Source organism: Nicotiana attenuata, unplaced genomic scaffold (assembly GCF_001879085.1).
Source record: "Nicotiana attenuata strain UT unplaced genomic scaffold, NIATTr2, whole genome shotgun sequence".
NCBI classification, from domain to species: domain Eukaryota; kingdom Viridiplantae; phylum Streptophyta; class Magnoliopsida; order Solanales; family Solanaceae; genus Nicotiana; species Nicotiana attenuata.
In genome coordinates, this window is record NW_017670659.1 from 233,406 (window position 1) to 248,523 (window position 15,118).

Sequence of the window (15,118 nt, forward strand, 5' to 3'; positions counted from 1 at the left end):
TATATATATATAATTTGGTTAGAAAATCTGGAACTTGTGTAAATATCTAGATTAATCCTTGCTCAGTCTCATACTGTAAAAAGTATACTCCTGTGACATGTGTTGATATGACTCACTGATCTCTAACAAAAATTTCTCTATTTTGGTAATTTGAGGCATGATCAAGAGGATTCTAAGTGAAGAACCTGGTTCATCAGTACTGGTTCATCTGAATAACGAGGTATGTTTTCTACACTCTGCACAATTAAAAATATTAATATTTAATTCATGAGCAGAGTCCTACCTGTAAACAAAGACCTCATAAAAAACTATCCTTTTAAATTTGAACCAGTTTCGTCTCTACTAGAATTCTCACCGCACAAAATGCCTAAAATCTAGGGAAGCTTAACTGCACATTCAACCTGAAATTTCAGGTTGATTGGATTCCTAATTGACTGCAAAAAGCTACCATTAGTCATTAATTAATCCTCTCTCTTTAAAAACCATCATCACAATAACTGCCACTCTCATAATTCTCTAAACCGTCAAATTTCTGCTCTCTATTCTTCTCTCTTCCAAAACCCCAATTCAAAAATCCTTTTCCAGAATTAGCAAGATGTCTAACCCTCAAGATAACCCAAGTAATCCTCCACAACCTACCCTTTCTGATACCTCCACACCTCATCAATCCAGCATTACCCCCCAACCTAGGAGAAGGCGAGTAAAGATGCTTGCTCGCAAAACTGTGGCTACAGGTGCGCTCTCAAAGAAACTGAATGCACAATTGAAGGCTAGCCAAGCCCAAAACTCTGAAAACTCGGATGATTCCTTTAAATCTATGAGTGAGGGGGAAGGAACTGGGTCTTCTGATTCTTAGAAGGTTCAAAATCCCCCTTTTGAGGTACGCTCAGTTCTGGTTGAGAATTTTGATAATAGGTTTGTTCTGGTTGGGTCTGTTATGAATGTGGAAACACCTGAGTCAAGAAGGAGAGGAGGTAAAAATAAAAGTGAAAAAGAAAATGAGTGTGAGGGTGTGAGTAGTGATGTGAGGGGAAGAGGGATAGAAGTGGTTGATTCTTCACCCACCTCTGAAATGGTTCGACCAGCTATTTGTGGGGCTGAGGATCAAGTTGTAGTAGAAAGTAGCAAGAAAATAGGGGGAAGTGGATCAGGGGAGGCTGCTGAAGGGTTGGTTAATTTAAGTTCACATGCAGATGAACCTGGTTCATCTATTGAGGAGACCCTAGCTGACCTTCTGGATAAAGTGGGTGCTAGTTACAACCCCTAGAAAAGGAGAACCCCAACACCTAAAGTTGCCAGTACTACAAAGAATACCAAGAAAAGAAAGGCTATTTCTCTAACAACTGCTGAGATTCCTCTACCAAAAGGAAGGGCCACAAGAAGTATGGTGAAGCAGAGTGAGAGTGAGTTACAAAAGGCAATGGCAGAAAGAAAGAAGAAGAGGATGGATAAAAGGAAAGCTAAGGTTGCAGAACACTCTGAGGCTGTTGATGTGGACGAGATGGAATAGATCCATCAGGAAGAACACACAACTGTGGAGGTTCATACCCCCAAGCCCAAAAAGACCAAGACTTCTTCCAAGAAGTCTTCATTTGTGTCTAAGACTGCTGAACCTTCATTGGCCAAGAGGATAAGGTCTTCTTTGAAAGCCAAGCAAGTGAAGATTACTGAGGATGAAGATTAGAGTGATGAAGAAGAGGGTGAATCTGACCATGAACAAGATAAGATGGCCATGTTTGGCAAAAGAAAAATCTTGAAGGGTAGACTTTTGAAGGATTTGGGGGAACTAGGGATGGTTCGATTGGTTGATGCTCTAGCTGCTCAGGGCTGGAAGGACAAGGTCCTTCAGTTGGATGGTAGGTTAGCAAGGAATGAGATCATTGAATTCATGGAAAATGCAAAGGTCAAGGATGGCAGAGTGACCAGCCTGGTGAAAGGGGTTCAAGTGACCTTTGATGCAAAAGAGTTGGGTGAGATTCTTGACATTCCTTCTGAAGGGTATGATGACTACACAAGGCAAAGATGGCCAAGTCTAGACTCCCTTCCTACTACCCTCGCAATCACCAGAAAATTCTGTGATATCACAAAAGTGAATGAGGCCAAAGTTGTGCATAAAAGTGAAATGAAGCCCTGCCACGAAGTCCTGTTTAATTTGTCAATAAGTGCCTACTGCCTAGGCAGGAAAGAAGGCACATTGCTAACTATATGGACTTGGTTTTGATGGAGTGTCTTGAAAGTGGAAGGCAAATCAACTGGCATGCATTTATTATCAAGCTACTGGACAGGGTTATCAATGGCTCCAAGGCCCATGCCACCCCTTACGGGTTTATCAAGCTACTGTTCTGGATCATTGTAAGGTGCCACTGAAAAAGTGGGAGATGGCCACAAGCAAAGACCATTTTGGAATTAACACTCTGATTGCTTGTGACTATGAGGTGACTGCCATTCCCAATGAACCTGGTTCATCTAAGAAGACACCTATAAATAGCAAAGTCAGAGCTCTGGTGCAGGAGATGGGGCAAAGGATGCTGAGATAGCTAGGTTGAAGGCTCGTTTAGCAGAGGTGGAATCTGAGAGAGATGCTCTCAGAACTGAGTCTCACAAAGGAAAAGGAGAAAAATGATGGCATTCTTCAAAATATGTTTCACCTTCTCCAAGCTAAAACCCAACCCTCCAGTTCTTCCAAGCCTTAGCCTTCATTTTCTGAACCTTGTCTAGACCTTTCAGTGACCCAGATTAGGGATTTTTTCTTGTTTTGCTCATGTTTTGACTGTTTTATTTCTTTTTGTGGATTGTCGTAGCATCATATTCTCTATCAATGAAGTCCGCTGTTTTTGCTCTTGTTCACTATTTATATTTCCTTGATAGTTTGAACATGCTTGGTGATTACTGATGATTAATCCATGATTGCGCTTGCACTTGCCCCAGTGGCCATGAGTAATTGTTAAACTTCTAGGAATCACGCTGTGTTTATGCAACTTTTCGATGATGCCAAAAGGGAAAAGAAACATTGTGCTTTATATTCTAAATAAGTGATGTTTATAACCTAATGAACCTGGTCCTTGATGATAAGTAAAAAAAATTTTAACTTTGCATTAATGAAAAAGATGAGTTCTAACAGGGCCTAAGTGAGTGGAAAGCACAGAGTTTGTCATCATCAAAATGGGGGAATTTGTTGGCCCAAGTAAAGGTGAGTTTTGAAGACTGACAAAGGAACTCAGACATGGACCAGGTCCATTCTAGTGAGGCACAGATATGATTAACTCAAGCATGTGAGATGCACGTGAAGGAGACAAACCTCACTTACCAGAAGTGATATCTCCTAATCCTGATCGAAAAGGTTACATATTAGATAAGGAGAAAGACTCCTTACTCAAAGAGAACACAGCTTAAGAGATGGATAGAGTTAGAGGTTGAGATCAACTAGAACTCTTCCACCAAGGAAGAGTAGCATCAGTATTCTAGTCAATCTCTATTTGCTAACTCCAAAAATATCAGTGTTGTTCTCTTTTATAGTGAACGCACATAAGCAGAAGGTAAACGTAAATTGAGAGCAAAATAGCAAGGCAATTTTCCAAGCAATTTGTGTGTGATTCAAGCGTGCAAACCTGAAGCTACTTGAACCAGATAGAAGAACCAGTTCCAAGTGTCTGTCTTTTATTCTAGTTCAATTGTAGTAGGTGAGTTTCATATTGTACCTTTCAGCTTATCTAGAAGCAATTGTATTAGGTACTCAGAGTTTTCAAGTTAGAGTTAACTTGAAGTTGTCGCAACAGTTGACGCTGTGTGCCACAACGGGATTAGAGTTAATCCTAGGTTTACAAAAGAGTTTTTGTAAATGTTGTTTTTGGCTCAGTGATTTTAGTGGAGAGTTTGGGAAAATCCTACTGGAAAGTAGGTCGTGGCTTTTTCACCTTTTGAGCCAGGTGTTTTCCACATAAAATCTTTATGTTCTTTAATTTCTATACTTATTATTCCGCAACAGTAGTAGTTGGAACACATAGAAGAACCAGGTCTTTCTATAGTGAAGTAAAGCCAAAAATTGGGTACCACACAAATCAACCCCCCCCCCTCTTGTGTAGTATTGAAGTATAAAATATCACATGTTTTGCCAAAGCATCTGCGACTTGGTTTGCTTCCCTGTAACAGTGAGAAATCTTTACTCGATTTTGATCTAACATCTTTATGATCTCCTCAGTGATCTTCCTCATCTTGGTATTTTGATTTTTTCTGTTTTGCAGCATATCCACAATGAGTAGTGAGTCCATTTGTAGCTCAAAACTGTTAAAACCTTGGCTCAGACATAGCTGAATCCCAGCTTTTGCCGCCAAAGCTTCAGTCTTATTATTACTGCTACAGTGCACTGGTATGGAAAAAGATGCGATGAAATCGCCATCATCATTCCTTAAAATTCCTCCAATTCCTGCCTTGCCCTTATTTTCCATGTAGCTTCCATCAGTGTTCACTTTGATAGTCCCTTGTTCCGGTAGCCTCCAAATTACAAGAAGAATTCTCTGTACGTGCTTGAGCTTCTCAATATCTTCACATAATCTGCACCAAGGCCACTCTATAGGACAATTGGGGAAGGACATCCCAAGTGCTGCTTTGATGTTCCAGTAGGCATTGTGCTTCATGCTCCTAGTCATAAACTTCTTCTGATTCTCATATCTACATGCACACCAACTTTTCCACAATTCCCATACAATTAGTATATGTGTGATCTGTAACAAGTATTTATGAACACCATTTTTTGGCCTAACATTCCACCATTGGGCTATTGTGCCTCTAACAGTATTCATTTAAACATTGACCCCCAACGGATCCCCAAATGTTCTCCACAAATATCTAGTCGGCTGACTTTCCACAAAAGTATGTTGTATAGTCTCATTTTCAGGGACTAAGCAACATACACATCTTGATATTGTTTGGTTTCCAAATCTGATCAAAACATCCTGGAAGGGAAGCTTATTTTTCATTAATCTCCAAGCTAATATAGAGATCTTTGCTGGTAAATTCCTATTCTAGACTTTTGGGAGTATTGGATTTGAAAATTTCTGCCTTCTAGTAGTCTGCCAAGCTGAGAAGTTGGTAAAATTTCCATCTGCTGCCGGATCCTATATTGCATAATTATCCTTGCTTTGATCTCCAATAGTGACTGCTTGTACCTGCTGAACCAGATTGTCTGGCAGTGTTTCCCTTAATTTCTATTGATTCCAGCTTCAATTTCTAATGAAGTCCTTCACCATTGGCTTGGAAGACTTGGATTGTGATGGGTAAGTGCTGGCTAGGGGTCCTTTGCCAGTCCAATTATCCCACCAAAAGCTACAATTTCCTCTGTTGATCACCCAAAGTATGTTAGGTTCTTCTTTCCCTCTTATCTTCATCATGTCTCTCCAAATGTGCGATTGCTTGGCTGCCCCCTTCAGTGCCACTGGATGGCCTTTAGAACAATATTTTGCCCTAAGAAAGTTAGTCCATAGATTTTGCTGCCTTCTGAAATTCCACCATCTTTTGATTGTGAATGTGTCTCCAATGTCTTGAAGACATCTGATACCAATGCATCCTTCCTCTATGGGATAGCACAGATTCTTCCAAGAACTTCAATGGTATTTGGACTTGTCAGTGTTAGCTCCCTAGAAGAAATTTGCAAAGTATCTTTCCAGTGTTTTGTAAGTAGCCTTTGGTGGATTCATCGCAGCAAGGGTGTATGTTGGAATTCCCTGCAAAACATATTTAACTAAAGTTAGTTTTCCTCCATGTGATAGCAAATTCCCTTGCCATTCATTAAGTCTTTCGGATATTTTGGAGACTAGGCCATCAAAGTAGACTATCTTCTTCCTCCCCACAAAGATAGGGCAGCCAAGATACACAAAAGGAAATTCTTTGTTCAAGAACCCTGTCGCCCTTCTCATTCTGTTTATTCTTGATGGTGATGCTTTAGGATCAGTTAGGAAAAAACTTTTATCATGATTGACTAGCTGTCCTGATGCCGCTTCATATTTCTTCACCACTTTCATAATCATTAGAACTGATTTAGAACAACCAGCCGTGAAGATCACAATGTCATCTGCATAGGACAGATGACTCACCTGAGGACCCCTAGGACTCATAGAAAAAGGAGTAAAGTTCCTTTCCTGTTGGAGGTTATTAAGCATCCTAGAAAGGACCTCAACAACTAGTACAACAATGAAGGAGATATTGGGTCTCCTTGTTTGAGTCCTTGAGAAGATGTGAAAAAACCTTTTCTCCTTCCATTTATGATAATTGAATACCATACATATGAAACCAATCCCCATATCATATCTATCCACACTTTATTGAACCCAAATCTTCGTAGCACAAAAGTAAGAAACGACCACGATAGTCTGTCGTAAGCCTTTGCCATATCCAATTTGATAACCATGTTACCACCTTCGTTGGGCTGATTGATTCCTTGAACAATTTCATGTGCCATAAGAACATTTTTTGTTATGGATCTACCCTTTATGAAACCACTCTGATTCTCTGATATCATAGAAGGGAGCATTGGTTTCAGTCTCATGGATAGAATTTTGGAAATTATTTTTGAAGAGAAGTTGGACAGGCTTATAGGTCTCATTTTTGAGAAAGTGGAGGGGGAGTCTGTTTTGGGAATCAATGCCAGGAATGTATGATTGAAGTACTTGGTGATATGACCCCCATTAAAGAAATATTGCACGAAATGTATGACATCCTCTTTTATGGTTTCCCAACATTTCTGGTAGAACAACCCACTGAATCCGTCAGGACTTGCTGAACTGTTAGGACACATAGTAAAGACATCTTCTCTAACTTCCACTTCTCCAGGGATTGAAGTCAAAAACTCATTGTCCGCTTCTGTAACCACAATAGGAATGCACTCCAGGATCCTCCTATTTTCCTTGGCTTGCCTAAGGTTGAAGAGCTTCTTAAAATGTCTGATGGCTGCCTTAGTGATCTTTTCATCTCCTTGAATCCAATTGCCTCTATGATTATTTATCTTGTTCAATTGCATTCTTCTCCTTCTGTCTCTTATCACACTGTGGAAGTATTTGCTGTTGTAATCTCCTGCTTCAAACCATTTTCGTTGAGCCTTTTGTCTGAACATTGATTCTTGCATTGCTAGCCAGCTAACATATTCCGCATGTGCTTTGTTCAATTCTTGTCTTGTTCTTTCATCATTACTGATTAGTTCTTGCTCCTCCAATCTCTGCACTTCTGTTTCCCATTCTTTGCATTTCATATGTACATCCCAATCTCTTCCTTTGACTATACACTCAATCTTTTGCTAAGTGCCTTCAATTTCTGTTGTAATCTCCACATTGGATTACCTATGACCTGCATGTTCCATGTTACCGGTGCTACCTCCTAAAAACCATTATGACCTATCCAAAATTCCATGAATCTGAAGTACTTGATAGGTTCCTATTGATTGTTGAAGCACTTCATGAGAAGTGGCCTATGGTCAGAACCAGTTCTCACAAGGTGCCTAACACTATTGTTTTGAAATTTCTTAAGCCATAGGTCATTGATCATGATCCTATCCAATCTCTTCCAAATCCTCTTTGAATGTCTTCTATTGTTGCACCATGTAAACTTAACCCCTACATAGCCAGCATCTACTAGCTCACAATTGTTCATACAATAAGAAAAATCAATGCTTTTGCTGATTCTATACGGTCTTCCTCCCAATTTCTCATCTATGTCTAGGATTGAGTTGAAATCCCCTCCAATGCACAATGGCCAATTCACCATTGCATTTACCCTTTCTAGACTATGCCAAAGCTCACTTCTTTCAGAAGCAGTGCACTTAACATAAACAGCAGTTAAAAACAGTCCATTGCCTTCTCCTTTTTCACTGATGTTTATTGTTATTTGTTGGTCTTCATTTGTAAGCACTGTTGTTTGACAGTTTGTTGTCCAAAAACACCATATCTTGCCATTGTCATTTGAGATACATTTATGGAATCCCAAAAACTTTTTGTATCCTTCAATCTTCTCTTTCCGAACAAACGGCTCCATAATGGCTACAAAAACAACTTTGTTGATAGTGATTAGATTTTTTAATCTATGTATGGCATTTTTTGACCTGACTCCTCTGATGTTCCAGAAGATCGCACTTATCATAAAATCAATTTTTTTAAAGGTTGTGTTACTCCCTTCTTCTGTTTAGGGGGAGTTATCTCTTTGTTCCTTTTGTTTCTGCCTTCCCTCATCTGCTGACTTCTTCCTCTTTCTTGTTGGTAAGCAGTCCTCTTTGTTTGAACTTCCAGTCATCTTGTGATCTGAATCATTTAAAACTTCTTTTGCCTGTTCTTTTACGATCTCAGAGTCTCCTACATTGCCTAGTTCTTCTTTATCTCTTTCTTGTGGCATATTGTATCCCTCATTCAACTCCACAACAAGGTGGATTCCTTGCTGATATCTGATGGCTGTGTCAAAACTGGATGTCCCTAGTTCTATTTCCTCCACCCTTTGTGTGTTGTCGTTCTGCTTCGCCACTTGTTCATCTTCCAGTTCTGTGTTTTGAGGTCTCCTACTTTGAGGTGTATGGCACGAGTTATCATCTTTATTGTCATTCTCCCTTGGTGAGTTGGTTCCCTGTTGTTTCACCTCTTGTTCCCCTACTTTTGAGCTTTCCCAATTTTCATTAATTTCATCAGTAATTTCGTTAACACTTTGGATTGGTATTTGCTTAGGAATTTCCCTTCTCTCGGTCCTCTTTTTGGTTGTTTTAAAGATCACTTTGCTTCTTTTCCTTCTTATTTTCCTTGCCTTCTTGCCTTTCTTTTGCTTTGTTCTCGTATTCACAGATGCCTTGGCCTCCTCCTTCTCATTATCTTTGTCGTAATCAATCTTGTCTTTATTGCTTACTTCCTTCTGCCTGACTTGAAGTCCCTGCTGCTGTTTGTCATTAGCATTTGGTTCTCCCTTGCTCATTTCGACTACAATTTTGTCCCTTTCTAAATTTTTTCCTGCTGCAATTGTTTCACTGTCTTTTGCCTCTACTTCCTTGACTTCATTAGCTCTTCTTCTCTCCAAGGATCGACAATTCATCATCGAGTGTCCCAGCTTCTTGCAGTGTTTGCAATATTTTTGTACATTATCATACTCCAGTTTCTGCTCGAATCCTTTCAGAGGGGAGTTATCATCTTCATCTCCCACCCAAACACTAGTTAGCAAAGGCTTGAGCAAATCTACTTCTAGTCTTACCTTAGCCATACTAGGCCTATTTTTCCCTCGTGTAGCTATGTCTATTTCCAGCGGAGTGCCAGCGTCACTTACAATTTGTTTCACATAGTGCCATGTATGTAGATGGAACGGTAATCTAGGAAGATTAACCCATACCAGAACTATGGGCATGTCCTCCTCTGGTTTGAAGTCTGGGCTCCATTTCTGTAGCCACATTTGATTTCCTTCAATGTCCACTGATCTTCTGTACCACACCGTGCTATAGTCCTCATCATTTGTGAAGCCTAGAAAGACATTGTTGTTATCATAAACTCCAATGTTGACCGAGCCCTTCAATGGAAATCTCTCCAGGAACCTTGACCTAATTTTCTCAATTTGGGGGCGGATTTTCAGAAATCTCCCCACATTCATTCTCCTGCATTCCGCAGCCATGACTCCATAGTAATCCTTGGTCTTAAAAAACACCGTTGGCATGCCATTATGGGTTGTTCTTCTCGCTATCACTGATTCCCGCTCTTGCTTAGTTGGGTTTGGGGTGGAGTTGATAGTGTTTGCATAAGAGAGTTTTGTTGGAATTCCTTCTGGTATCTGACTCGTACTGGCCTTGGGATCTCTCTGGTGGTCTACACGCGCCGGAACATTGCCGTCCGGCGGCTCCATGTGGTGGGGCGTGGTTCAATAGGGGGATCTGTTAGGGATTTTACATTAGGCGCATGAGGCGCGTTCTTTTTTAGTAGAGTTTAACTTTTCTCCCCTTGATCCCATATCTTATAAATAAGGCAGGAACTTATTAGCACATATGATTTGCTTGCATAGCTTTTCCGAGATATGAAAAGGGGGTTCATATACAGGCTGTCATTAAAAGGAAGCCTTTTAGCATACACCTAAACAATCGTGCACTTGGGAGCCCCGAGACTTCCTTATAGATACAGACTTTCCGTACTGCCAAGGAAGGAATACACTTTACAAAGGATCTGCTTAACTTGTAAATGAGCATAGTAGAGGTCTTTGCAGTTCATATCATTCATTCAGATTTGAGACGTAAGTAAATTCCAAGCATGTTGAGGTAAAAATAAAGATATAATCTGCTACATCCAGATTTGAGACGTAAGTAAATTCCAAGCATGTTGAGGTGAAAATAAAGATATAATCTGCTACAATAACTTTTATTTGGTATTACTATATGTGCGGGAAGAAACTCTTCGTAGGAGGTGTACTTCTTGTATTTATATTTTAGTTTACTGTTGGATTAGGAAATCTTCTCAATAAATAACTGTGTTGTTTGATGCAGCTATGCTTTGTAAATATTAACTTTGGTGATTAATAAAATGTTACTCTCTCTGTTTCAATTTAGATGAGTTAATTTGACTCGGCACGAAGTTTAAGAAAAAAAAATGACTTTTGACACTTGTGATCTTTAAAACTTAAGTGGTAAAAACTTTGTAGGACCATGACATTTGTGTGGTTATAACAGCTTCTCATTAAAGGTAAAATGGGTAAAATGAAGTGTTTAAAGTTGAAATATTGCAAATTTAGAAATGTGTCATTTATTTTAGAACAGATAAATAAGGAAAGTATCTCATCTAATTTGAAACGGATGAAGTACTTAAAAAAAATTATAGTGCATTGATAGACTAAAATTTTGTTATACTTTGGATGTATATAACGTAATTTTTTTTTCCAAACTACTTGTTTTCATGAGTAGTTCAATAGGCAACAAGCACAATTAAATTAGTCATCAAGATGTGTGATAGGATGATTATGATCTCTCTATTTTGACCAAAAGTCTCAATAGAACTCGAGGAATGAAGAAGATTCTGATAGGAAGGGTTTAAATTTACACGGTGCAAAAGTGAATAATTAAACCAGTATATTCAAGATACCACATAGCTAAAAAAAATGTATAATTAAACTTGCGTGGTGGAGAAGAAAGAACAACCTTAAACCAACGTCAGTAGAGAAATTAACAACGGTCCAAAAGAAACAAAACCATAAATAATCCCACAAACTCCTCGTTGCCATGCAAACTGAACAAATCACAAAAAATCATTGATCATTCTCTTTCTCCCAAACCCACCACCATCCTCCCTCTCTTGATGCCAATTCTTACTACAAGCTGGTCGTCTCCGCCACGGATGACGGCGGCACCGTAGAATAATCAAAATCATGGAATCCAACATCCAAACACCGCCACCTTCCTCCACCATCACCGCCGACCACTCGTCCTCTCTCTTCCCCCAGCCTCTTTCCCCTCACCCCCCTTCAGCTTCAAACAACACCAACCACATTCTCGAAATTACCCTCATCTCTGCCCAAGACTTATCCCCCGTCTGCAAATCCCTCCGCACCTACGCCCTCACATGGGTCAACCCGAACCGCAAATGCACAACCCGGGTCGACAATCAAGGCCACAGCAACCCCACCTGGAATGACAAGTTCTCTTTCCGTGTTGACGATGAGTTTCTCAACTCCGAGTCCTCCGCCGTCCACGTCGAAATTTACACCGTTTCTTGGTTTCGTGATATTCTTGTAGGCACCGTTAAAGTTCTTCTCAATAATCTCATTAACCCTTTTGACAGAAGCAAGAAATTTGTCGCTCTTCAAATCCGTCGGCCTTCGGGTAACCCGCAAGGAATACTCAATTTGGGTGTTGCGCTAATTGACAAGTCCAAACGGAGCATGCCGCTTTTTAACGAAATGACTCCTTTGTCCTTGGATCATAGGGATATTTTAGACAGGAAAATAAATGACATTAATGCTCAAGATCAAATGATCAACGAGAACTTTCCAGAAGATGAAGAGAAATTGCAAATAAACAATAAAATTCAGCTGTGGCAATCGCAGAGTTTAGGCTATTCTGACGTCAACACCGGAGAATTTCCTAACCAAGCGGGCTCAATTTGTAATGGGTCAATGGTGAACGGGTCGATAGTAAACGGGTCGGAACTGTGCTCCGACATTGGGCCGTCGGCTTCCATTGTGGCAGCGGAGATAGCAAAGAAGCTGCAACCTCTGCCGCCACCGCGGGTGCCGTCCAAAGAATTGAATAAGGAATATTCTGGGGAAGGGGAAGACGGAGAGAGCTCAATATTGGAGGAGTTGACGGCGGAGGAAGCGTACGCTAAAGGGTTGGCGTTAAGTACGGAGGGAAGGAAGAAGGAGGCAGCGGCACCGGGGAAATGTCAACGGGGAAGCGGCGGACACCCACGGCGGAACACCGACAGAGGACTGTATTCTTGCTTTGGAAATGCATATTGTTTCGAGTTCACCATTGTTTGCGGGGCAAGTAACAACAACAATCAGGGGAATCGTAGAGTCGATAACAGTAATAGTTCTGGCAAGGGCAGAAAGAAGTGGTCTACTGATACAAATTCAGCTTAATGTTTGTACGTATATATGTACCTTTTTGTATAGAGTTTGTATTTAACAACTTACCCGCACACAATACTAATTTAATGAATGCAAAATATGTGTTTTTATATATACATCTGTCTCTTGATAACAAGAAGATGAAGAGAAATTGCAAATAATAAACAATATATACGTTTGTCACCTAGTTCAATATGATGTGGATAAAGTATATATGGAATTTGTATTATGTGTGCTTACCATATAAAGAATTCTTACATTATCAGGTCACATTGATCTACAAAATTTAACTATTCATATCAAATATGATAGATGACCTGAAAAATAGAATGATAACATGTTATAGCCAGTTAAATCATATGGATACTCTTTTGCATACTAAAGTAATGGAGAAATTTTATTTTGTGTCTCACATTCTACGTTATACTTATGTGAGACCCTTCATTACTTGACAAGTGGATTCATAGGTCCCATTTGATTACTTTGAAGATAAAACTAAAAAAGGCAATTTAAAAATCATTTAATATGTCTAACTAAAGATAAAAGTAAGTAATAACTTAAAATGGTAAAAAAAATATATGCATTTAAAAAGCTAATAACCTTTACTTCTGTTCAGCAGCACACATTGAATTTTCCTTTACTTGTGTTGAAGAAGAAAAGCAAAATAACCTTCTGTTGCTTTTCCTTCCTAAGCTAAAAGATATATTTGAGTTGGAAAATATGAACGCCAAATCGAGACCGAACGCCAAGTTGAGGCAGAACTTGAAAAAATATGCTAACTTATATTTGAGTCAGCTAAAACATATGTTTGAATTGAAAAAATATGCTAACTTATAATATTCTTTGGATATGAAAACAGAACTCCGTTGAATAATTTTTTTTGAAAATACTTTTTGAGCATTTCTCGATTGTGCGTGTATTCTTCCGCAAGGACTTCGCTAATTTTTTTTTGTATCGTTCCAATTTTATCGGATGTCTCTGAAGGAACAAACTTTGTTTAATAATAATCTCTAAATCAGTTGACAACAGCTTGAAAAAAATCATCTTGTTGTGCTTAATTATAAGTAATATGTCAAAAAAGTAGGAAAAGTTATTATTGCTTGTTTACTCGTTAGCCTTCTCACTTTACCACTGGGGACAATAATACGACTCATTGAAATTAAGGCTGAAGTTGTTGGTTGTATGAACAACTTGTACCAAAGTGTTGAAAACTTCAGTGAGGAAGATCTGTTCATAAAACAATTGAAAGCCATGCTATCAAATCCAAAAAATCCCTATCCAAAGTATTGCATAAGGTAAAAAATTTACATAGATGATTCCGTCTTCGAGAACTAGTATGAGTGTGTTCAGATTTCTCAAAGCAAAGCAACTAATTCTCTGAACCATTGAAATAAATATTTCTTTTGGTGATGTATGAACTTTAGTTCTCAATACAACCTCCAAACTGGTTAGCAGAAGCCTGAGTCAACAGTTGTGTAAAGCTAGTATTTGAACCTTCATATAACTGCATCAATGAATTTAAAGGAAAAGAAAACAAATCAATATCAATAAATAAATTAAAATATAAAGACCACCAGCAACTAAGAAAATTAAAATATGATTGTTTAAAGATTGAACCTTAAGATTTGAGTTAAAGGATGGTTGGTCATATTGTTGCATTGCTCTAGTTTTTGAAGTCTTTTGAGGTGCTCTCTTCTTTTTTTACTCATGTTTTGGTTTCAATCTTCCATATCCATTTTCTTTACCCTTCTTCTTAATTGGATCGAAAACACGACCATTCGTTCCTGAAGGACTAGTAGTTGTACTAAATTTGTGATAGTTCTTATGAGTACCTTCTGCATATAACTCACTTTGGAGTTTAGTAATCTCAACCGTTGCTTGATACAAAAACTTTCTAGCAATTTCTTCGGACTCGGCATCGTTTGCTGCTAAAGTCATAACAGCAAATGATTCTTTCATCAAACCATTTAAGAGAATGGCCATAGATGAAGTTGGTGATTTCTTCCTATTGTTGTACTCATCAAATCCATTCCCTTGTTTAGCAGTTCATTGTCCATCTTTTCAGAATATATTGTACAGGGATATAAGAAAAATCTAAGTCAAAGAATAAAACTTTTAATGCATGGCAACACAACCAACCCAAGGATTCAAACATAAGACAACTACAACTTATGGAATTGTCAAATGAATTGAATTGGACAGTGTCAGTTTGTCATCCTTCCCCTTTAAGAACTGTATATGTGTGACAAGTGCCATTACTTTCAAGTTTGATCACTTTCTTAGATGTTCCTTGCAAAAATTCATGTTGAAATCTTGTAAATATGGTTCTTGTGTAGATACTCGCAGCATGCTTTAATATCCCACAATCTTCTATAGCAAGTTTAGGTGTTCCTCGACATTTAAAATCCTCTGTCGCCTCAATATCACACATTTCAGCTGCCCGTTGCTCATAATGATTAACAAATTCAGTTAAAGTCATCGTCTTGCAAGCCATTTCAGTAAAGACCCTATTAGTGCTCTCACTCCTCTGAGTTGACTTAATGTCTGCAGAAAAAATATA

At 38.9% G+C, this 15,118-nt stretch overlaps 3 protein-coding genes across 3 annotated transcripts; 1 reads left to right on the forward strand and 2 right to left on the reverse strand.

Moving 5' to 3' along the window:
- Positions 1-7,422: 7,422 nt before the first annotated feature.
- LOC109241975 lies at positions 7,423-8,019 on the reverse strand. The gene has a single exon (XM_019408797.1). It carries the CDS (start codon positions 8,017-8,019, stop codon positions 7,423-7,425), a length of 597 nt encoding a protein of 198 aa, XP_019264342.1.
- Positions 8,020-8,166: 147 nt separating this feature from the next.
- LOC109241976 lies at positions 8,167-9,849 on the reverse strand. The gene has a single exon (XM_019408798.1). The coding sequence runs from the start codon at positions 9,847-9,849 to the stop codon at positions 8,167-8,169; it is 1,683 nt and encodes a 560-aa protein (XP_019264343.1).
- Positions 9,850-11,355: 1,506 nt separating this feature from the next.
- Positions 11,356-12,570, forward strand: LOC109241977. The gene has a single exon (XM_019408800.1). It carries the CDS (start codon positions 11,356-11,358, stop codon positions 12,568-12,570), a length of 1,215 nt encoding a protein of 404 aa, XP_019264345.1.
- Positions 12,571-15,118: the final 2,548 nt, after the last annotated feature.

What these genes read in the sequence shown, in the direction of transcription:
- LOC109241975 (XM_019408797.1), bottom strand. Translation starts at nt 8,019, where the DNA reads ATGGAGCCGTTTGTTCGGAAAGAGAAGATTGAAGGATACAAAAAGTTT.
- LOC109241976 (XM_019408798.1), bottom strand. Translation starts at nt 9,849, where the DNA reads ATGGAGCCGCCGGACGGCAATGTTCCGGCGCGTGTAGACCACCAGAGA.
- LOC109241977 (XM_019408800.1), top strand. Translation starts at nt 11,356, where the DNA reads ATGGAATCCAACATCCAAACACCGCCACCTTCCTCCACCATCACCGCC.